At 35.7% G+C, this 24,101-nt stretch overlaps 2 protein-coding genes across 5 annotated transcripts; both read right to left on the bottom strand.

The window, feature by feature from the left end:
* Positions 1-3,110: 3,110 nt before the first annotated feature.
* Positions 3,111-7,966, bottom strand: LOC106327040 (protein SMG7-like). 2 transcript variants are annotated; one of them, XM_013765043.1, is made up of 8 exons: positions 7,865-7,966; positions 7,318-7,401; positions 6,512-7,123; positions 6,314-6,436; positions 5,980-6,194; positions 3,747-5,891; positions 3,547-3,651; positions 3,111-3,464 (listed from the first exon to the last, which is right to left on the bottom strand). In XM_013765043.1, exons 2-6 carry the CDS (start codon positions 7,372-7,374, stop codon positions 3,770-3,772), a joined length of 3,129 nt encoding a protein of 1,042 aa, XP_013620497.1. In that variant the 5' UTR covers positions 7,375-7,401; positions 7,865-7,966; the 3' UTR covers positions 3,111-3,464; positions 3,547-3,651; positions 3,747-3,769. The 2 variants fall into 2 exon arrangements, with proteins under 2 accessions (XP_013620497.1, XP_013620498.1); XM_013765044.1 differs by having other exon boundaries at positions 7,318-7,374; positions 7,865-7,952.
* A 906-nt stretch (positions 7,967-8,872) lies between these two features.
* Positions 8,873-14,869, bottom strand: LOC106327356 (rho GTPase-activating protein 7-like). Of its 3 annotated transcripts, none has more exons than XM_013765494.1 (22): positions 14,512-14,869; positions 13,806-13,842; positions 13,586-13,662; positions 13,420-13,490; positions 13,268-13,346; positions 13,037-13,166; positions 12,829-12,948; positions 12,663-12,740; positions 12,543-12,598; positions 12,397-12,466; positions 12,221-12,308; positions 11,872-12,118; positions 11,559-11,783; positions 10,802-11,131; positions 10,640-10,689; positions 10,434-10,494; positions 10,284-10,367; positions 10,086-10,196; positions 9,834-10,003; positions 9,689-9,761; positions 9,411-9,599; positions 8,873-9,289 (listed from the first exon to the last, which is right to left on the bottom strand). In XM_013765494.1, exons 1-22 carry the CDS (start codon positions 14,575-14,577, stop codon positions 9,092-9,094), a joined length of 2,610 nt encoding a protein of 869 aa, XP_013620948.1. In that variant the 5' UTR covers positions 14,578-14,869; the 3' UTR covers positions 8,873-9,091. The 3 variants fall into 3 exon arrangements, with proteins under 3 accessions (XP_013620948.1, XP_013620949.1, XP_013620950.1); XM_013765495.1 differs by having other exon boundaries at positions 9,689-9,758; XM_013765496.1 differs by having other exon boundaries at positions 9,411-9,601; positions 9,688-9,761; positions 10,284-10,343.
* Positions 14,870-24,101: the final 9,232 nt, after the last annotated feature.

Genomic DNA, 24,101 nt, shown 5'->3' with positions numbered 1-24,101 from the left:
TCACAAAAGATTAAATGGGCTTGATTTGTTCATCTATGATTGTTGAATTTGATTACATGAGTTAATGAATGGTTTTGCAAGCAAAAATACAAGAAGACTATATTTTTATTGTTCTAAATTTTCAGTTTTTATAAAATTTGATGAAATTCAATTGTTTTGTGAACATTTTATTTTCTTTAATTGTTTTGTAATTTTGGATAAAATATATAAGGACAAAGATTTAAAATTTAGCTTAAGACAATATATATGTTACTCCACACTGAAGTCATGTCAAGTAATGATTTCTTTTTTTTTTCGTCAAATGATTTCAGTTTTCTGAATTATAATTTTAACTAAACTTTGATCTGCGCGCCCGCGCGGCTATATTTTTCAAAAATACGTTGCTATTTGTTTTTATATCACTATTTAGGATTGAACAAAAACTCGAATCCGAAGAACCGAACCGATTCCGCTCCAAAAAAATAGTACTAAACTCAAATCAAAATTAATTAAATATCTGAATTATTCAAAATTTTGGTATTTAGAGAACTGAAACCTAATCCGATTTGAACCAAAGTATTTTGGGTATTTAAATGTATCTGAAATAGATTTATGTACTTATATATATTAATTATTTTTAGATTTAATGTACATAAAAACATCCATAATATATATGATACTTTTAAGTTGATTTAAATACTTGAAAATATATATACAAATAGTCAAAAATAAATATCTAAAATAGTTAAAGTATATTTAAAACACCAAAAATACTTAAAATAATTATTGATTCTCTGTCCAATTATTTAAATCATACCAATTTATATGTTAAGTTTAGGTACTCTAACATATGTTATTCAAATTTATATGTAATATATTATTTTGTTTTAAGATTTTGGGAAATTTAGAGTATATAATGAATTTTAAAAAATCAAAAAATAGTTTAAATGGGTTATTCTAATCAAAATCGAAACAGCAAAGATCTGAACCGAACCCAGACCAAAATTTAGAAATATCCGAATGAGGCTGAATTATTTGATCCCAAAAACCCGAAATCCAAACAAACTCGTCCCAAACCCGAATGGGTACTCAAACGCTCACCCCTAGTCACTATTATATATCATATATGTGTCATCATATAATTAATTTTATTTTATAAGTATCATCATACAAGTAATCATATAATTAATAGCATTTTATACGTACCATCTTATAAGTAATCACATATATTATATTTTTAAAATTTTATGTGAAATATAAAAATCATAATTTAAGTTGGTGTTTGAAATTAAGCTTTGTATTGTATTTTTCTTATATATATATTGAAAAACATTATAATGGTTATTTGAAAATGTTTTAGTAAAAATCAATTTTAAATTATTATTTTGATTTGAAATATGTATATCAAGTAACATAAATCCATTACCTTTTTTTCTTGATATACTACTACCAGTGTTTCCAAACAAGATGGTTAATTTTTTTTATTTTTTATCCATGTTGCCAAACAAAAGCTTAACTACTTTTACTTTAATAAGATAGATGTATATGTAACCGAAGCTGGTTCGAAAAAACAAAAAATGAATGCAATAACCATATACCCAAATAAAGCTTTTTTTCAAAAAAAAAAAAACCATATACCCAAATAATAGTGTGTAGAGCGTTTTTAAGGCATGACAACAATAGTTTCTTCTTTTTAAAGATGAAGCACAAGTGATGAAAAAGATAAACCATATCTGGGAATGTCTAAGCAAATGGATTTCTTCCAGCGATTGCAACATCACCTTGTTCTGCTGGATTCCTACATCCATGTTATGCAATAAGTCAAACGAAAGCACCTATTGGATTATCGAACAAATCACTTCTTCATTCATTGCATAGAAGAAGAAGAGCCATACAACTCTTTCATAAAATCAAAGATGCTTGCCCTGCCATGCAATGCTAAGCCACCTGCATCATCAGTTTCTCAAGGAGTTACAGTATAACCTCTATAAATCAATAATGTTGGGACTTTGAAATTTTATTAATTTATAGCGATATTAATTTACAAAAATTTTCATATTTAGATTTATTATTTTAAGATATATTTATTCTAAGATAAAAAAAAATATTTGATTTTTCGTATACACATTAATTGTTATTTTTTGAAATTTGACATTTATATTAATTTTCTTATATTATTTGGTGTATATAATATATATCACATAGAACTTAAATCTGATTTTAAATATAATATTACTAAATCTCATCAAAAATATATTAAGTGTTAAGAAAATATAAAAATAATTTCATTGTGAATATAAAACAAACAATATAATAATATGTTTTTACTTATATAAAATATGTCTACATATAAATTATTAATTTATAATTTTAATGGGACCATAGATTTACATAGAATTTTTTTTAAAAGTTATTATCTCATTATTTTATCGATTTGTGTCATATTTTAAACCGGTCCAAGTTGGGACCGGCAAAATTTATTAATTTATAGAAAGTATTAATTTATAGAGTATTAATTTATAGAGGTTATAACTTTACAGGGTGATATTACATGGAAGAGTCCATAGATTTGTTCATTTATTTCCATATCAAATCCGACAAACATATATTGGGTGAAAACCAAACTCAATTCTCGTTTGTAATGCATGAAAACTTCCTCGTGAAGAGCTTCCACGTACGTAGGAAAGCAGTATATATGTCTTATTATCTAATGCAACGATCGATGATTGTTTCAGTGAAACCATGCAGTTGAAAGACGACATGGCTGAAAGATTACCTGTCGGACTCTCACAGCCTTGAACACGTACGGATTGTCGATGACAAATCAAGTGTGGGTGTAGGGAGTGTGAAGACTTGGCTCATTAAAATTCTTTTATTTTCTGCTAACACCGTAACACGGGTTTTCATAGGTTGATTGGTGAACAAAACAAAAGATAGAGAGATTAGGAGTGTTTTCACCGTTCTTTCAGTATAGTTTTGGGGGGGGGTTTTCTCTTGTAAATTCTCTCTCTAAACTATAAAAGCACACGCTGCTCTGTTTCTATTAAAAAGATGCTATCATTTGATGTTTGAACTGCAAACAACACTAATGGTTAGGAGCAGGTTGTTGAACAAAGTAAGAAGGGTGTGAATAAGAGAAACGTCTTTTATTCAATCCCACTTGCAGAGTTTTGACACGACTTATGATGTTCAACTTAAGAGAGAAAGATTCGAAGAACACACACAACAAATGAGGCAAGGCAAAGCAACCCAAGATCGAAAGATTCGCCGCAAGAAAACAGCTAAACATTATTCGCAAGAAAATAAATACAAGAGGATAAAAGTGTGCTTCATCCAGAGCGAGAGCTTATTCAATCATATGGTCTTTAACATCTCCACTCCAAGTAGCAAGAGAAAGGCACTTTCTTAACTCCTATCAAATTCCCAGAAACCATTCATTCTTGTTACCATACATATCCTTCACAAACATGAGCTGTGTCCTGAATCTATCATCAATAAGCAATTCCTTGTTCAGACACGTTTAGGCAATTTATACTAGCCATTAAGCAAGGGTGAAAAAGGACAAACCTGTCAGGTAGGAAGCGCCCCACAAGAAGCCAAGGCTACAAACACTCCAACAAGAGAGACTTCAACAGAACGAGGCTAAGTTGGAGTTAGGTAGCAGACACTCACCTGAATCATTTCCAATTAACACCACACGAATAAGAGCTTTCAATAATGCAAATGAGCTTTCAATAATGCAAATGAGCTTTAATGCCTGCTCTTACCGTGTTACTCTTCCATTGTGATTTCACACAAAGCGACGACTCGACCAACTGGGCTGTCCTTGATTTTGATCGGGGAGTTGAGCTGATTGATCGTTGTCTCTCTGAGGATGCTGAGCATAAGGAAATTCTGCTTGTGTCTGTGATGATGGAGCTTGTTTTCCAGGGAACGGAAAGGTGGCAGGCCCGTTCAATCCATTGCCGGTACCCATGTGCTCTGGTTTCCCAGGAGATGCGTAATTCAAAGAACCGTTGAAACCGGTGCCTCGAGAAGATTGGCCTTGGTATCCATCCAACCAGCTGTAATCATCAACCTGTGGATTGTTGCCAGACATATCCGGACCAGGTGCTGCCTCCTTTACCAGCTTAGAGGGGACAGAGTTAAACCCAGGTGGAGGGCCGAGATGCCTGGAGGCTCTAACGATTGGATTTTTTCTCGCTAATGAAGACTGCACACCCAGGCCATCAGCAATAACTCCATTGATATTGGGCGGCAACACAGCTTCGGGTGTTCGGGACTGAGAATATGGCATACCACCCATACCGTTGACATTGAAAGACTGGTGGATCGGCAATGAGTGTGCAGGGTAATAGGAAAATCCCTGATTTCCTTGCATCTCGTTCCTCATCACAAGACCATTACCCATCTGAGCAAAACCAGATAGGCTCCTAGCAGCTTCATTTGGGAACCAGTTGCTACCACTAAGGGAAGTAGATTGTGACTGGGCCGGTGCAACATGTGAAACCTGTCCCTGAGTTTGTTGAAAGTGCACAGTCCGTGATTGCAGTGGTTGAAGTTGTGAGACCTGTGATTGATGTGGTTGAAGTTGTGAGACCTGTGATTGATGTGGTTGAAGTCGTGCAGAAGCCAGCGATTGAGCTTGCTGAGGATGCACTGCTTGTGTCTGAGGTTGTTGCAACTGTATACCTTGAGTCTGGGTTGACGGAAGAAGATGTCCCAGAAGATTAGAACCGACAGACGCAGACACTTGAACAGCTGCGTTGCCTCTTGCCTGCTGAAGCATGTTTCCTTGAAAAGCTGCATCTGAAACACTCAGAGCGTTTAAGTCTTCTCTCATAGCAGCAACTTGATCAGGTTTCCTGAAGCCTCCGCTAGGAACTTGATCAGGATTCCTCAAGCCTCCATTGGGAACATAGCTTTGGTCAGAAGACCCATTCCTCTTCTCAGTAACTAGAGGCTTGAAAACAATTTCTTCTTCTTCATCATCATCATCCTCACCCAAGTAAATCTGCTGATCTCGTTGCGTCACTGGCGTATTATGGTTCATCATTGCTTGGTTATCTTGTAACGCATTATCAGCTTCAGGTGGGCTTGAACGGGAATCCAGCAAGTCACCCGGCGGTTTAACACCAGCAAGAAACTTCTTCTTCTTTGAATCAAAATAAACACAATTCTGATCAACCTTGATCACACTGGTCAATGCTTTCCCTGCTGCTAGGATCCTCTTAATACGAGCTTTCTTTTCCTTGGGCCCTTCAGTTCCTAAGGAATGTTTTCTTGAGAAATCGAGAATAGTCTGAGCTGGAAGCAATGGCAAGAACCCTCTTAGTTCATAGTCCTCCCACAGTGCAAGTCGGTTTTCAGTTTCTCGTTCATCATACATGCTCATGTTTGAGAAGCAAGTCTCATCTTCGACATCATCAATATACATGGGCCCAAGCGACAAGATTCTATTGAAGAAGGCAACACACTGGTTCCAAAATCTGTTTCTCACAGCAGCCAGTCTTTCATCCGGATCACTTCCCGATGCAATATCAGGACAACAGGCCAACCATTCAACAAAAACTAAGACACCAGGCAAGAAATAACTTGACGAAGGATCACGCAGTTGCGCACACTGCTCTATTACGTGTCCAAGTAACTCAAAACTTGCTGTTAAGGAGTTTCTAGCAGGCTCCACACGCTGTACAATTTGGCCATATGACTGACCCTCTGTCTCTTTCTTAGGGTCTGTCCCTTTCTTAAGGTTATGGGCGCTAAATATAAGAATTGTCACGAGTCTAACAATGAATAGTGCGCTGTCACCGGTGTGTTTGCCAAAACCCAGCTCTTCCATTAAGCTTGAAGAAATCAGCTCTCGTAGACTGATGCTAGTGGAAGCAAGAACATCAAAGAATGTCTCCAGGCTGACAAAAGACGAGTGATAAATGTTATACAAGAGAGCCAGTAACAGAATCTAGAACAAACTAATATTAGAAATAAAGAGAAAATTACCTTGTTCGGGTGAAAAGAATCCCGTTGAGACGAACAAATCTAATGCAGAATGCTTTGAGCATCTCATTTGCGCTAGTTACTTTATCCTTCTCAAGAACAGAAGCCACGTTCGCATCTTCCGATGATTTGTCTTCGCCTTTACCTCTTCCTTTACCATTCGGCTTTGTAGATGAGTCTTTGGAAGCCGCAAGCAATTGAGCATAACTCTGACGATTCTGCTTAACCGTACAAAGAGGTAAAGTCACATTATATTTGAGTACTAAGAAAGCGAGAGAGGACAATGGCTATAATCCTAAGCCACTGAGATATTTAAAACATAAATTCGTTAGTTAACCTTTTCAAAAGCAACAATCAAGTTGTCACGGGCAGTGGGGAAAGGACTCTCCACAGCCAAGCTCCGGAAGTAACGATACGTTGCTGCAAACTCATCCGCCGAATAAGAAGCAATTATAGCAAGCTGAGACATTAAGTTAATCTAATAAGAAAAACTGTACATAGCTAATACAAAGATCTCATCAGAAAGAGAGAGAACCTGATGATGTGGGTTTCCACTTGCTGGCAATAGAGAAGCTGCTTGCAAATAGTAACCCGAAGCAGCAGCATACTCTCGGTTCTTGGAATCTCCTCCCTCTCCATACAATCCTTTGTAACGAGCAAGATCACCAAGGTATATTAAGCAACGGTGACAAGACACCAAGCCTTTTTTAACTTGAGCCAGCTTCTTCCCATCCTTATCAGCCAAATTTTGACTCTCTTGATCCTCGGAAAAGTAACCCAAGGGAAGACCATACTTCGATCTGATTTTTAAGATCATCTCATGGTAAAACCCAGTTGCTTCCGAAAGGAAAGTTCTGAACCTCAGCTTGACCCTCGCGACTCGTTCGGGTATAGAAGGACCCTTTGCATTCTGAGCCGCACCGGAGCTACCAGAGGCCAAGACAGCGTTGATGTTTGATCTATATTCCTCAATCCGTTTGTAATGCAACTGCCAAAGCGCAAACTCAATGGTGTGCTGCTCGGAGAAAGCATGATCTTCAAGAACGATTGCTTCGTAATTCTCTCGAATTTGCTGCCACAAATTGGGGTCAGACGTCGGGGTCCTAGACTGTGCAGCCTTCCTACGCTTGGCTTCCAACTCAATAGTCTGCAAAGAATGCATTTATTGTCACTATAAAGAGGTCTACAAAACCATAGCCTCAAGTACAGAGACAAAACGGCCTTTATGACCCTACGATGAGCTAAAGACGAACTGATACAGCCTCCATTGTAAAAAAAACTACTCCAAAAAACAATGATAGAGGCAAATTAACAGAGTAATTAAAGTAAGAGAAGGAGGACCTTATCGAATAGGGACTGGGCTCGCTCCCATGGCGAGGAAGCAGTCTTTTTATCCATCTGCAAAGTCTCAAAATTGTCAACGACCTGAAATAAATAAATAAATAAATAAAAAGGTAGAATCTCAGGCAAAACCTATGCTTGTGTTCTTCCTATCTACACCAAAACCAGAGAAAGCAATTTCATACTAGTTATAAGAAGCTGAGTTCAAGTCAAAACCTTGAATAGAGAAAACAAGACCCTTTACAGATAACATTCGATCGTACAAGTGATCAACCAGAGATATTGACAAATCTAAAAAAAAATCTTAAAATCTACCGGAAAAAATAATCAGAAAAAAAAAACAAAAATCAGGAACCAACCCTAAAAGTCTATACGTCTATGAATCTACGTTACCCATAATCATGACTAAAAATTCGGCGAACGAGGAGGGTAATCAAAGCAGAATCAGCATCAATTTTGTAAAAAAAAAGGGGGAAAAAACAAGCAAGAGCGAAATCTCGTGAAATAGGAAGAGAGAAAAGACAAGGATATATAAACTCAATTTTACCAGATCTGCGAATGGCTATGCGACCATGACCATCGGTGAGAGGTAGAGAAGCTAGGGTTTTTTTTTTCCAACAAAGGACGGTGATGTATATTTGTCAAGGTCAGACTTTTCCTTAGTATATATATATATACGAGACAGAAAAAAAATAGTGAACGAGGGAAATTAAGCTTTGACGACGTCGTTTCTTAGTCTTTTCCTTTTCTCCCATAGTTTTCTTTTTTCCACCGTCTATTTTACTTTTTACTTTCTTCAGTTATGAATTTTTTGAAAAAAATTTGCCTACACAAAAATATATTTAAGAGACAAAAAAAAGAGAGGAAATTCCAAGCCTACATACAAATAAAAGCTCTGTAAATTCATAATGTTGAGATTATGATAATTTATTAATTTATGAAGTTTTTAATTTAAAGATACTTTCCTTGTTTAGATTTATCTTTTAAAATATAATTTTATTTTTTTTGACAAAAATATATAAATATACTTTTGTTTAGAAATTTTTTGTTGGTCATGGTATTATATTTACAAAATTTATAGATTTGGATTTCATCTATTTATTAGATTGTTTGACATATTTTATATATAGTGAATACATATAATATAGCATACAATTCACTTTTATATGTTGTTCAACAAAATAAAATATAAAATTAGAGATGAAGTTTATTTTGAAGAAAATAAACAACAAAATGCTTTGTATATGTTTATATAATTTTTATATATTAGTTATTACTTTATAATTTTAATAAAATCATATATTTATCTAAAAATTTTAAAATATTATTATTCTATTATCTTATCAATGTGTCATATTTTAAATTTCTCCAACTTAGAACACAATAAATTTATTTGTTTATTAATTTATAGAGTTTATGCTACACTAATATCAACTTTTCAAAAGAAATCAGATCACAATAGTTTAGTTGGAGACTAAACCGTCAAGACCATGTATATACAGCGTTTAATACTCGGGGACTTTCACTTAATTTCCTGCTCAAGGGACCACCAACATGTATGTTAACACTTATGAACAAAACCAATCTCACATAAGAATATGTTGTATTATACAAAAAAAAAGAAGGAAGAGTTTTTATATACACACAAGATAGTTGCACAAAGAATGAGGTCATTGTCGTCTTCGCAGTAGAAAATGAGCAGAACAAACATTATTCCATCACCAAAAGCATATACAGAGCAAACTCAGACTTTTCTTTACTCTTTCCCATGTTGTTAGTTCCATGGTGGAGAAGATGGCCGGTGTATGAAATCTTGAGAAGAAGAAGACGTGCCGTAGTTGAGATCCAGGCTCTGCAGCTGCTCCATTAGCTGCGAACGTCTCTCCTTGAAGAAATCAAGTCGAGTTGTTAACTCTACCAAAGCTGCTGATGCAGCCGCAGACGGATGATTAACCCTTGGGTACTCTGTTATCTGCCAAACAAAAACATTCATTTTTCAAGCATGTTACTAGTGTGCCTTGTCATTGACTAAAAACATGTTTCCTCACAATTTCTAAAGGCAGAGAAGCAGTCATGCATGTGGAAGAACTTACATCTAATGCTCTTGAAGTCGACGGCACTGAGGGAGAATCTATGCCTGAGAAATTGTCTATAGACATCTTTCCGGAGTCTTCGCTGCTTTTTGATTCTGGTGTTTGCTTACGAGATGGTTGCCTGCTATTACCAACACCAAAAGATCCGGCTCCTTTACTATTTCTCCAATCCGCTCCCAGCACACTCTCCTGTAGGTCAAACAATAAAACTCTATTGGTTTTAATCTTAACTATGAAAGACGGTGATCAATGTGACAGAAACATAAGTAACAAACTACCTCGTGTCTTTGTTTTCTTTCATGATTTACGAAGGCAAGAGTGGAATCAAAATCTTGCTGTAGAAACCTTCTGCTGAAATACACAACATAGTATTAGAGCAAAAATTTAGATAGTGAGGAAAGTAGAGATAGTGATACAACTCACTTTTGAAGATTGTGATTCTGGAGATAATGATGATTATCGCGCGCGTCTGAGAAAGAACCTAAGTTAGTCTGACGTTGCTGGTTAAGCTGCTGGTGAAGCTCTGCGACTTTCTGCTTCAGCCTGGCAACATCAGCCTCCGCAAGAGCAATTTCCTCAAGCTCAGCCCTCGTCTTCAAATGTACATGGATGGTTAAGTATTTTAACTAAATGTTCTGAAGAAAGATATCATTTCCATATAAATGTAATACTTACTTTAGAATCCACACCATGTGAGCTGAAATGTCCAGAAGACATGCTCAAACCAACCTCCAGTGCTGCTCGGAGATCTCTCTCGGCTTGCAACTGCTCTTGTAATCTTGATACCTATAATTAGTATTCGCCCATCAAACCAGAAGAAGATTTATTTGACATTAGGATTAATTGTTGTAGAGAGAAGGGATTCATATATACATCTTGTTCAAGCGAAAAACGACGTTCATGCAGTGCTTGCTTCCTTCTCTCTAAGCTAGCCTGTAATATTGCATTACCTCTGGCCTATAAACAATAATATTGACCCGTGTTAATGACTTTATGAAGTCAGAAAATGAGTTGATTGATTACCTCCTTTGCAATTCGTTGTCGCAGTTCATTTTTCGCAGTCTCGAGTCTCTGTATAGCAAGCCTACAAACAATTGATGAATCAAATGTCAACTGATTCAAGCCAAAGAGATGGAGAAGTAGAATACAATACTGCATAGATCAACAACATAGAAAGAAACATATATGCATGTACTTATGTGTAATACAGCCAAGAGTGAAAGTCTTACTCGTCTTCTCCTGAAGAATCAAAAGATCCATCTGTGGATAGCTTTCTGGCCTGTGACAAACAAAGAGCAAAGAACAATTTATATGATTCTGCAAGAGTTTTGTATCAGGCATCCAATTATACTTATAAGAACTATTTGATCAAGATAAGCAAAAACACATACACTGCCTCGACCCCAGAATGTTGAGCGCTTTGTATGAACAGACGAGGGAGTGCTCTTATTCACGGATTTCTCACTTGATGATTCAAGACCAGGAGAAGCAAAAGTACTTCCATGAGTGAGTTCATTAAGGACCTTCCCGGTTTGATAAGACTCGGTAACATTTACAAGACGTGAGTTTGTTGGATCATCACGTAGCTGCTCTCCAGCTTGTTGATCCGTGGAGTTGACAAAAGGATTTCTCACAAGATGATCTATTCGTACGTTTGAATTACGTATTGGACCATTTGTCTCTCTCGGTGATTCAATATCAGAGTCATCAGCAACGAATCCCTACAAAAAAAAGTATTCAGCAATCATGAAATAATTAGTTTTTCTAGACTCTAATTCATTAGAAAAATAGCAGGAATAAGATACATCATGGTTCTAAAATCGGTTTAGGCGGCAAATTGGTCTCAGCCGAAATGATTTTCTTAAAATCTTTATATGACTCAAATCGGTTTAAACCATTCTAAATCGATTAAATCGATTAAACCGTTAAATTAATTAATAAAGTTAGTACAAATCCATATATTTGTCTAATTTGTTTTATTTTGTATATCTAATTTTGATAAGTCATCAAAATAATTTAATAATTAAAATCAAAACAAGAATATCTTATATAAATGTAAAAGATATATAAAACAAAACAATACTTTGGCATAGATACGTGAGTGCATTGAAGGAAGAGAGCGCTCAGACTCGGCTAAGGAGAACTAACCTTGTATTCATAGAGATCGCTGCATGTGCCTGCGCTGCTCTCACTCATTTTCCCACTCAACGCACGCTCATTATCATCATCATCATCATCTGTCACTGGTTCTACTTCCTTCTCTTCATTACGGTATTCATTTTTCAGATTGTTATCATCATCACTAGAATCATCAGGCCCACTGTTTCCAATATGTGACTCGGTTGAAATGGAACATCTTTGAATATTTTCTTCCTGAAAAAAAATTGCAGATAGGCATATAAGAGAAATACAACATCAATCAAATTCTGAATGGGACTATCTGAGAGCTGTCTTGTCTTACATCGAAAATACTTCCGTAATCCTCCAGGAGAGTGGTAATGATGGCTTGAGCGTTATTGGCAGCATTAGCAGCAGCAAGAAGCTGAGCAGAGTTGTCTTCACCACTATCATCAAATTCGTCCTCTAGATCACATTCACCAGCGAGTAGAGGACGTAAGAGGAGGGGAGCCATGCAAGCAGCCACGGCAGATGGGCTCATTCGGTTTTCGTGGGAATGAGATGAGATGGTATGCATCATTTTCAAAATCCTGAAGAGTACAACCCGAATATGTAAGGGTTAAAGAAAACTGTTAGCAGTCAGATTCAGCTATTGGCTCTAAACAGACCAGAAGAGAGATCTGGTAACATACCGTTGTAGTAGACGTCTATTAGGTTCAGGAAACGTTTCCGCCATAGCAGAGCGCAATGAACTAATGCGAGCCTCCTTAGACTCGATTCCTGATCCAGCAAAACCAATTAAAAGGAGTTTCAGTAAGATGTCCACTCCACAAGTATGAAGGAAGTAGAAGGAGGTAAGGGAGCTCACTGTAAGCTTCCAGCAGGGCAGTGCAACAAGATGCTGAAACCGGAGAAGAAGGCAACTCCCTCAACACATGCTGCAAGTGAAATGAAATTACCTTAGAATTTTAACAATGCGTAAGTTAACAAAATAAGAAGTTGAGAAGAAACTACCTTTATGCAGTCTCCAATAACATGTGGATCTTCATCGAAACTGAACTCAGTTTTGCCTACGTATTGTTTGGAGATGAACAAGGATGACAAGATGTGCTTAAAATTTAATTGGATAGATACCTTGTTCATATTCTTGAACTCTACGTTCCACCTCCTCCACATCAGCAGACTGTCTTAATATTCCTTCAATTTTGGTTCCTGAGGAGACAAAAGACAGCAAACTGATACCATTTAGGAAAGACCAGGCAATCAATAAAGCATGCTGATATTTTCCTCAAGAACTTACCATAGTTCTCAATAAACTGAAGAGCTTTCTCGAGGAACGATGGGCGTCCATCAATATCTTCAAGAGCAAGTAAGATTGGTCTTCCAACTACCAATGATTTTAATGGACGCTTATCCCGCCCTAGCAATAAATGAAAAAATGTGTATTGATGTGAGATGCTTAGGCTAAAGATGTAACATGGATTAGAACAAACATTGATGAAAGGAACCTTCGCTGGCCACGTTAGTTTCAGGACGGAATATTCCATTATGACCCATGCTGAGTGTTGCATTAGGGGCATGCGCAAGAGCCTGCTCAAGGGAAGTTTTCCACTCGCACAAATCGTCATATGTCTCAGCCTGCATTATCCAAGTTGGTCGCAAATAGAGAAGTTAACAATAGAACAAAGATCGTTATTATAGAGTATGTGTTTCAAAATTTGGTGCTTTTGCTTAAGCACCTTAAGAGTGAAAGCTCTTCCATCACGCCCATCAGGAAACAATACGGTCAACAACTTCTTATCCTCTCGCACCACAACACTGAAAACAAAAATTAACTGTAAGTTGAATATCATGAAGTTTTCTAATCAATTAGTTATATTATTTGTCATACCTTCCAGAGTTATTTAAGTCGATACCACCCAGAGTTATGTTAACTTCACCACCCTTTTGTGGTAGCGTACCCTGTGAACATTTAGTATACAATTCTCATGAATCTTATAATACTGAAACAGAGTAAGTCAACTACACAGAACCAAATCAATAATGGAAATACTAACAGGGTCATTTTTGAAGAAGACCAAAGAAGAACGTGTGAGTATGAACCAGCGTTTCTTCCAAGACGTCCAACCCAATCCTATTGAGCAAAAGAAATGCCAAAATAAAAAACGTTAAATGCACTATGGCATCCCAATAGCACAGGGAACTGAACAAGTGAACGAACATAAGTGAAATGTGACAACTTTAATAGAAGATTGGGACACAAGGATGGATGGATACCTTTCGAAGATATGAAAAGTGGACCACTCTTATAAACCTGTCAAATAATTGCGAGTTTACATAAATATTAGTAACAGTCAGCAGCTTAGTTATAAAATTTTACATTTCGAAAACTATTTAAGAATATTTCATATTGGGTACCAGACATCCAAAAATACTCAATCAGCCAATTAAACACCCTCACACATCTGTCATGGGTGATATTTCTATTAAACTGAGAAACTACTTCCCTGGATACTGTTTTGTGTAAATTTTACAACTTCAACCAAGAGTAAACCACCCATCTCCCTAATACCTCTGTCTATACGGCTCTTCCAGTTCTAACAAATCACTAAGTACTCATAACACAGTTATATTATATACCTCCCACCAGCACGGATATAAGAGTGTTTGGCTAAAAAAAAGCACAGGAGCAATCACGGACTTAAAAGAACACAAGGAACAGCTAATCAGAGCGTGTCACACTACTAATCAAAAGCGCTGTGTATCATGAGATTCCTAGAAGAACCAATGTCTGATACTCTAATGTGGAGAATACAATCTACCAAACTCCAATCGTATACAATAAGACACTTGTCCTTTTAAGCAAAATTCTAGAGTCCCTCGTAACCGAAATTCAGACAACTAACTAAACCCTTGAAACATAACTAAACAATAACTATGAAATGAATTAAAATGTATAGCGAGAAAAGAAGCCTCCATTTACCGTATTAGAAGCAGCAGCAGCAGCACCTCGAGGCCGCTCCAAAGCAGCTAAAGAAGAAGCCTCCATTGCCTCGCCAGCATAATCCCAGATCCAGCCTCGAATTGCTAGGGTTTCGATAGAAATAGCAACCAACAATCTCCCAAAACCTAATCTCCTCCTCCGAGAAATTGAAGAATTTACAACAGTGCCGACGCCAATTAACCGTTGCTGAATTCTTCCGTCGCGAGATGTAAGAGCAGAAGATGATTTTAGGTGTTAGATAGAGGAAAGAAGAAGGGACATTGCTTTCCAGCTACTTCTGCTGTGTAATGAGAGAGAGAGAAGGAGAGAGATTGGGAGGGGCCATGAGTGTCGGAGAAGTCACGGGTCGGGTCTTGTTCGTATTTAAATCGATTCAACCAATCACTGTGCTCCACCTAGGCAACAGCTGGTAATGATCCTCTTTCCGGATTAGGTGCTGCGTTTAGTTTAGTTCCCACTCGTTACGACTCCCTTGTAAACGCATACTAAACTACTTTCTGGTTTAATTATTTATCTACTTTGTATGTAGAAGGAGATGGACTCTCCAATCTTGATTGATTTTTTTAACCATTTTGGATACAAATTTGTGCTAAAACATTGCAATTTCTCTCTCACACAAAACTCACATTTTGGCATGCTCTTGAGATCATAATATAGGCTGATTTTAGTTCGATATAAGTTGAGATTCTACATCCGCATTTAAAAAAATACATTAATATATTTTCCTTCCATTTCTGAATAAGTGTCACTTTGACATTTTTCATACAAGTTAAGAAAATAGTGAAAATATATGTAAATTGTTATTAATTACATCTTTCTGACCAATAGTATTTGAGATAAATAAAATCATTTATATACTAAAACGCAAGTCGCTTGGCGAATCAGAATCTGTCACGTAATATGTGTATAATTTTTTTAAAAAAAAAAATCCAAGCAAAAACCTAGTCTAGAAAAGAGAAAAAAACATCAACTGTATTAACAGTTGTCGAAACTGCCGATGATCTAAGATCCACGATATTTTTCTTTGTCCACGATCTTATTCTTTTCATACTCATATATCTTTCAGATTCGATTCATAATTAGTAGAAATACTCCAACCAATCATAACAAAAATATGCTTCTTCTTCGATTTCGAACCATATTGAATGTCACGAACCAGAGCAGAGTTCAATTTCTGAGTACATTGGATCTCCCAGCAATCCATATATCCCAGTGACGCTATATTACTCTATACAGTTTTGCCATCTTCGGCCGAGAACCATATTGCTTCCATGGAATCGGTTTAAGGCCAAAAAAGGTCGAGAAAGAGTTGATATGGTGGATGTGAATGATATGAATTGCTGGAGATTCATCTGAGTAAAGAGACTTCATGGTAAGACCCGCTACAAAGAGAAGGTGAGGAAGATAAAAAGCAGATGCAGATGTGGTAAAATCACATGAAGGCCTTTTTTGGTAAAAAAAAATCTCATGAAGGCCTTTTGACAAAAGGTAAAAGCTCTTCCATTAATTCACCGCTTTCAGATTGTTAAAGTGTCCTACTGTAAAATATAGCATGAAATAGATTGGAAACACTTTTGAAAATACCATAATGAATATTTTGACATAGTTACCCTATTATTTCAATGTTTCTGATTTTCGGTAAAAATGGTTTATGTTTGCTTCTAGGGACAAAAGAAACATGAAGTGTTGAAGATAACAAATTGATGCTGCCATGGGAACAATGATTAATTTCGGAAAACAAAAGTAACAGAGTAGATTTTCTACATGTCTATGTTAATTGTTTCAGTTTCTTTGTAAATTGGTTCATAGTTCGCTGCTATCAACTCCCTTTTTTTTTTTAAGTATTTGATATGTCAAATCAGTTTTCACTTTACTCCTCTTAAATGCCAGGAAAAGTATGCAAGGAAAAGTATGCGTTCAGACAATCAGATTCATAAATGTTTTTAATCTCAAAGGTATTTTCACGGTTCTCTTTCTCGCATATCATACAATAAATAAAAAGGGAATATGCTCAAAAGAGAAGCATGCCACGTCAGATTTAAAAATCATCCAATAAAAATCTTACAAAGTGTCATGTCATATTGATTTATGTCTGAGAATAAAAATTATTGTTTCATTGGACTTCGTCCTTCTGCGGCCCAGCAACACAGGTAAAGAAACCATATCGACTCTTTTCTTCGACTTCGTCTTCTCCTTTCCTCTTCATCCAATCTCCGTTACTGAGCCTCATCTACCATCAATCAATGGTGTTCTTCAGTACCCTCTTAATGAGTTCGTTTCACCTCCCTCTTTATCTCCTTCCATATAAACCACTTTGTCTTAAGTTGCTTCGATTCAATCCCAAAAACCTCCTCTGTTGAAACTATAGCAAAGAAACCAAACGGCAAGTTCACTATGTTCCACTATCTTGCTTTTGTTTGTTATTCAATTAACCAAAATAGTGTCAGTTTCAATTAAACTGCCATGTTGATCGCAGAAGCCATTGTTTGCCATTGCTCTTGCGATGGCTTCCACTGATTTTATGCTTCATCAAATCTGATTTGGTTTTCTCTTATTTTTTCCACACCAGGGGTTGATTTTGGGAGCACTTTTCTTGCAGCCTAGCTTCCTGGTAAGGGTTGAGGTTATGTAAGTCTAGGGTTGAGGTAATGTAAGTCTAGGGTTGAGGTAATGTAAGTCTTTGCTGGGTTTGGTTTAACGATGTGGGGGTGAGGCTCTTATTTTTGTTGCATATTTATTCTCCTCTTAGACCTTGTGAGAAATAGTAATTTTTTTTTTGTCAGATTAATTGAGCTTAGAATCATAATTCTATTTTCTCTGGCCGTAATGTTCATTACTTAGTGAAACAGGATCAGAACAGGTACAGTGCAAGTAGAGGAGCTCATTTGAATCTCAAGAGAGCTGAGAAAGCACGTGTTCTGGTTAGCAAGATTACTGGTAAGCGTAGAAGAAGTTAAATATTACACTTGAAGATTCTTTTTTGTCCTAACGGATCTTTTGTGTTTGTGGAAAAGCCATGGTGGACACATTGGTTGCTAAGACCAGAGCTTGGGAAGAGGAACACAACATGTCTTTTGCATACGATGGTTCCTCTGCTAGCTATGTTAGATGAGTATGGTATGCTTACTGCTTAGTCAAGAACGGGAAGATGAGAAACGGAGGCTGAGGGTAAAGTTCATCACTTCTACTCAATATAAAGTGAACATGACATGCAATAAACCCATGTTTTGTCTTAACAAACAGGAACAAAAGAAGGTTCAAGAACAGCCACACGTGGAGCAAGACACTGCCTTCAGCACCAGGCCAAGCCCTGCGAGACCAGTGAGTGCAAAGAAACCGGTGGGGGCACGAGCTAGCAACGGAGGAGCCAATGGAACACCAAACCGGCGTCTGTCTTTGAATGCAAACCAGAACGGAAGCAGGTCTGTTGTAAAGGAAGGAGGGAGAAGTGTGTGTAATTTTGCTATTGTAAACTTGAAAATTTCATGAAGGAAATAGTTCATTTGAGGTTTCAGCTACTAGAAACGATATAAAGGCACTTCAAATTCAATTCATGCTGACGAAAAAAAACTAATCCATTTCGAATTGGACAGGCAAATGGAGAAAAATGTGGCCTCCAGTATGCATACTTAATGCATAGAATATTGTTCTTGATCTTTTATTGTAGCCTAAGGTTGGTTACAAACACCTACGTAATGGGTCTTCTACATAAATCAAGTATATATATATATGTGTGTATAAGTGTGTGTAACATGTTGTGTGTGTAGCATGTTCATATTTCCTTTGTAGAGTTGGTGGCCGATTCTAAACCGAATGATAATCATTGTTCCTCACAATTGATCATTATATTTACATTTAATTTTCTCACTAATACTCTGATAGTATAACTTTTTGTTTTATTCCTCTGTTTTTGCTAAACAATGTAATTTTTTTGTTACCAGAGAAATAAAAAAAGATTTACCTTTTTTTTGAAACACTTAAAAAAAAGAGTGAGTGTGCACAAATTCCCATTTTTTGGTAATCAGACTCAAATCAAAATATTTACAAGAAATGAAGAACAACCACAGTAACGAATTATATATAATCTTAAAAGTCAGTTTGAAAAAAATATAACAACATAAGAATACACATATTTTTATTTAACCATGAACTATTTACAATTTAATCAAATAATTCAAAATTTTCACCATCAGCATTTCAGAAAAAAATAAATAAACCAATAACAAAATTATATGCAGCAAATGTAAACAAAAATAAGATTTTTTTTTCTTTTGTGCCACGCCAGCAACCGATGAATGATAGGACCCAGTATCAGCACATTTTTAATATTTATAGAATCATATATATTTTCCATATTCTTATATTTGAATCAAATCTATTAAAATAATATCCTATATTTCATAGCTATTTTTAATAGTAGTGCATTTCAAACTAAATCAAAATTTAAATATCTATATTCCCGTAAATATAAATTGAAAATATAGTAATATAACTCACAAAACAGAAAATTAAAACAAACATATTGAAGATTTGTGATAATATAAAATATTATACTCTATTCACGATATTACTCATGTTTCATCAAATAATGTCAACCAAGAATAAAAATAAGTGAATCTTTAAAAATTTCTGAATTTCTTAGTCATCAAGCTTAGAAGATTTGACGAAATGAACAACCACATAAAAATATTTTATCAAGAGGTTTTAAAAACCAGTTTGAAAAAAAAATAAAAAGAAATAAAAAATAAAAAACATAAATTCTCTTTTAAACATTAGCTAATTACATCGTAATCAAACAATTCATGTATTTGACCACTGATTTTTTAAAGAAAAATAGTAACATAAAAATAAATACATGATATCAAATGTAATACATAATAAGACAAAACAAGAAAAGCAAAATGAAATTATGCTTTAAAATAAGTATTAGATGAATGCAATCATTATAATGGTTATGTTCATCACACATTCACGTTCAATTACCGCATCTAAACAATTAAGATCAAATAATTTAAAAGTAACCAAAATGTTTGACACACAACTTACAAAAAAAGCTCAATTTTAAATTAACAAATTAATAATATTTCCGCGCGAAGCGCAGACAAATCCCTATTACATATAATTTCTTAACTAGGCTTTCACTTAATTAAGGTTGCATGGTTTAGTCATGTCTAATGTATTGCTTATCATTTATATCATTTAGATTTAAAAATGTATAGTAGCATACATTAAGTAGCAAAGATCATCTATTTTCTATTCTAAAGCTAATGAGTAAATTAATTTCAGAACTTTTTTTTTTATCAACAAACATGCAATCATTCATGTCTCATGAACTGATATATGTACTCAAAGCGCTAATTTAATTTGATGTAATTAGTTTGTATTAAACTGATTTTGTATGTTTGTAATTAGTCAATGATATGTGTGTTAACTTTTTATATGTACTAGGTGCATAGTCTCCGCGCAAGCGCGGAATCGGCTACATTATAGGTGCATTGTATAGTTTTGTTTAAGGAATTTTATTGTTTGTTTGTTTTTTGTCTATAATGTGATGGATGAGACTTTGGAAATTACATAGGTTGATGAGTTTGATATAAGAATGAATGACGAAGTCATATGTTGATATTTTTATATCTTATATGTACAAAGTTGAGGGTGATGGAACTTGTTAGTGTTTACTTAGGTAGTTGTTTGTATATAAATCAAATAGGGCATGGAAAAAAATAATAAATTTGGATTTAAAAATTTAACAATTTAAATAACAATAAAATAAAATTTTCCTCTTATTTCACCAATTGTTTTTAGAAAAAAATAGAATTGTAATATATTTAAAAAAATATATAACATTTTTAGAATTACATACTTAGAAAATTATTTTATTTATATATTTTTTATGGACTTTGTTATAGATGATTTGGGGTTGACAAAAAAGTCTGAAATAAAGCCAAATATATTTTTTTCTAAAAGCATGACTTTAAAATGTTAGGGTTTCAAAATAGCTGGGCTTTGAATCTGTGGTTTAGTCTAATACTGAAAAAACTGTTAGGACTTCAACTCCTTTTTTTCTCTATGTCGGGAATGTGGGCACTAATTTCCCGATTCATGTAGGTAAAATTGTTTCTTAGTTTTGAAGTATTCCCTTGATCAACCTCCCACCAACATCTATCTTTTGATTTGTCTTGAAGTCGAGGAGCTTCCAGAAAAATTAGCTTCCATCTGCTGTTCCGCTTGGAATGGAGAGTTCTGAAATGCCGCATAAAAAACATATTGGCAAATAACTAATGATTGTCAACAACTATCACTATACTAAATAGAAAATAAATACAACAGGGTTGTCACAGTCTTTTTTTCAGGAGCAAGATCTTTTTCTTCCCAGAAACCATAGTCAATGCAATCCTTGGGAGAGAGCTATCCATAACAGAGGCTAAAATTGCGTAGATGAAAAAATAGATCAGAAACATAGTGTATTTTTTAGGAATAAGGAAAATATGGGATAAGTTGTTGACTAATTACCAGTTTCAGTTGATGGTATGTCATTCCACTTGAATTTGTCTGATTGTAATCTTGCTTTGAGCTGCCAAATATGCTATGTTTACCAGTTTCTAGGTTTGTGTTCGCAATCACTTAGCAATTGTCGAACATTCTAATCTTGACTGGAGATTGATCTCAGAAGCACATGTGATGACTTCACCAATAATGGTTAGTGAGATGAAACGAATGAAGAATGAATGATCAGTTATCGTGTACATGCTTGAGCACCTAGCAACCTCAAAATGATCGATTTTCACAATGGAACCTTCATTCAAAGATGGCATGTAATGATTAGCACGTCTGACGGGAGTAAACCCATAAATCACAGAATCTGCAAATAATATTATTCAACAAAGAATTAGGAAATCAATTAAAATAATTATGTTAAATAAGTGTGATAGATCTAAGATTAACTTACCTTTTCATCAAGAAAGAGAACTGTGATTCCCACAAACTCGTTGTCTTTCTTGAAGTTCAGGGAATTCCAAAAGCGGAGGAAAACAAAGGCTATGCTCTGACTACTACGACCAAGACGGAGAGACTCGAAGGTTGAGTGAAGGACGCCGGGACGCCGGTTTGAGAAATTGGAGAGGCAGAGAAAAACATTTTCTAGAAGATGCAGATTGGGTTCATCAAAGATGAGAATCATATATATAGGGTTTACAAAGAGGCTACAAATCAGGAACATTTATGATAAAGCGATTTAAGATGGGAACATGAACAGTTCACCGGTGAAAAAATAGATTACGAACACATACGGCGCAACTCTGTAACTCAGACTTGTTTGAGACAATGATGAAAAGAACCCGAACTCATGTTAAACGACAACAGTTTACAATATAGGAAAATCATAATTGTTGCAAAATTGAGCTTTTTTTTCAAATAACGTGATGAATCCCATTAAAAAATGAAACCCATAATACACTTGTAGGCCTGGCCCTCAGAGGAAGCCGAAGAAGCAAGGGCTTCCGACCTTCATAAATATATATTAGGTTCGGCCATCAATGTACAAAGTATCATTTAGCTTAGTGGTATAAATGTTGGTGTTTATATCTCAATAACCCGGGTTCGAGCCATTAGCTTGACATTTTTTCACACTTTTTAAAAGTGGATGATGTCTTGCATATTTTCATTGTTTTATCCATTCATCCATGAGCATTTTCATCATATAGATTAGGATTTAGCCATGTCTAGGTTGCATTTTGTATTCATTGTCCTTATTAGGTGTTGGAGTGTGTCATGGAGTGATTTGAGATGTTTGGGAGCATTGTGATCCAAAAGGGGATGAAAGATGAGCATGGATAGAGCCTTTAGAGAAATCTTCTGTTGCTAAGATTTTGTGCAGACACAGAAAATTGAGTTAGCTTTCTAATGGAAGTGGTTTTAAGTCATTTGAAGATGTAATGAAGGAGTTATGACCAATTTACTAGAGGCATATCCACCCTGTTCGAGCATCCTGAAGCGACTTCTCAGAGCGACCTACCAAGGTGGCTCCCAGCCACAACAACCAGCCCAGAGTGACTATCTCAATTCGCTCCAGCCAGAGCGACCAGCTCAAGTCACCCGCGTTTTGACGGGGCGAGACACGAAGAAACGCGTCGGGAGCGACCTCCTGGAGCGGCTATGCTAGGTCGCTCCGCGTGTTTTGCTTGGACGATTTTTATGTTATTTCAGGGGCCTTTTGGTCATTTGTTTTGTTTTTTTTTACATTGCCTAAACCTAAGTTAATTACTTTTGTAAGCCAGGGGAGGTAGAGGATCTCTTTTTTCTGGAGAACAACTAGTAAAAACTTCTTTTGATTCAGATTTCATTGCTTTCATCTTGTGTTCTTGTTGATTTCTTATCTATTTCTCTACATGGTTAATCTGAAATCCAATATGGGTTTAAGAGGAATCATGTATATTAGTGAGTAATCACCTTTTGAATTAATGGGTTAAGGAGATTAAGGGTGATTGGGTTAGTTCTAGGATGTTTTAGTGTAGATCATTCTTGTTCCTTGCTAGTAGAGTATTCTTAATGCATCTTCTGAGTTGGCCACTCAAAAGTTAATCGATAGGCATTTTCCACCCAAAAAAGTGTTTGATGAAATGCATGAGACAACTCTCCTAGGCTTTTAGTATACTTTGCCAAAGACATTTGTTGTTAAAGGTGCTAAAATAGCTAATAGACTTGTTAGTAATGATTGCTTTCATATTATTCAACCAAAGACATTTGATATTTGAGATATGTTAGCAAATGAGCATTCATCTAGACATAGAGCTTGCTTAGAATTGTGTCTAGGCTTAAGGTCGATAGTTTGATTGATCATTTGCCATCCTTAGTTCGAAACTTGATCACCCAAGGTCTAATCACTATGCCCATGAGTTCTCTTTTCCCTTCGTCAAGAAAGTATCATTCTGTTATTGCTTTTTAGTTTTGGTCATAGCTTAAAACCCATCAAAATTACATGATCGCACTTAGATTAAGCTAGTACTTGCATTCTCGGTGCTTTGATATCCCTCAGAATTGGTTCGACAATCTTTTATACTACATCATTTGTCTTAGGAGCCTTGAAAACTCCTAACATCAAATTGGCGCCGTTGCCAAATTGTGAGTTGATTTCAACATTGAGATTTAGTCACTTGCTTGAGACTAAGTCATTTTTATTTTCTTTTGTTACTGATTCTCCTTCTTCACCTCCCTTTAACTTTCAGGTGTATGAACTTGAGGAGCAGGGGTCCATCAAACCTAGTTCCAAGAGTTGCAGACATCAGAGCTTTAGAGAGAGTGTGTGCTAGAGCGAGAAGAGAAGAAGAGCAACAGGCTCACTTGCAGAGATTGGATATTGATATGGCAGATCAACCGCAAGGGCCAGAACACCCACATCGAGCAGCTCGACCCATTGGCCCTTATGACCGCCCCAACATTCATGGTCATAGACTGGGAATCCGAGCACCGGCTGTGGCAGCTAACAACTTTGAGATCAAATCAGGACTCCTCAACGTGATCGAGAACAACAAGTATCATGGATTGGCTTTAGAGGACCCATTTAATCACTT

Source organism: Brassica oleracea, chromosome C2 (genome assembly GCF_000695525.1).
Source record: "Brassica oleracea var. oleracea cultivar TO1000 chromosome C2, BOL, whole genome shotgun sequence".
NCBI classification, from domain to species: domain Eukaryota; kingdom Viridiplantae; phylum Streptophyta; class Magnoliopsida; order Brassicales; family Brassicaceae; genus Brassica; species Brassica oleracea.
This window is presented reverse-complemented; position numbering and strand designations above follow the sequence as displayed.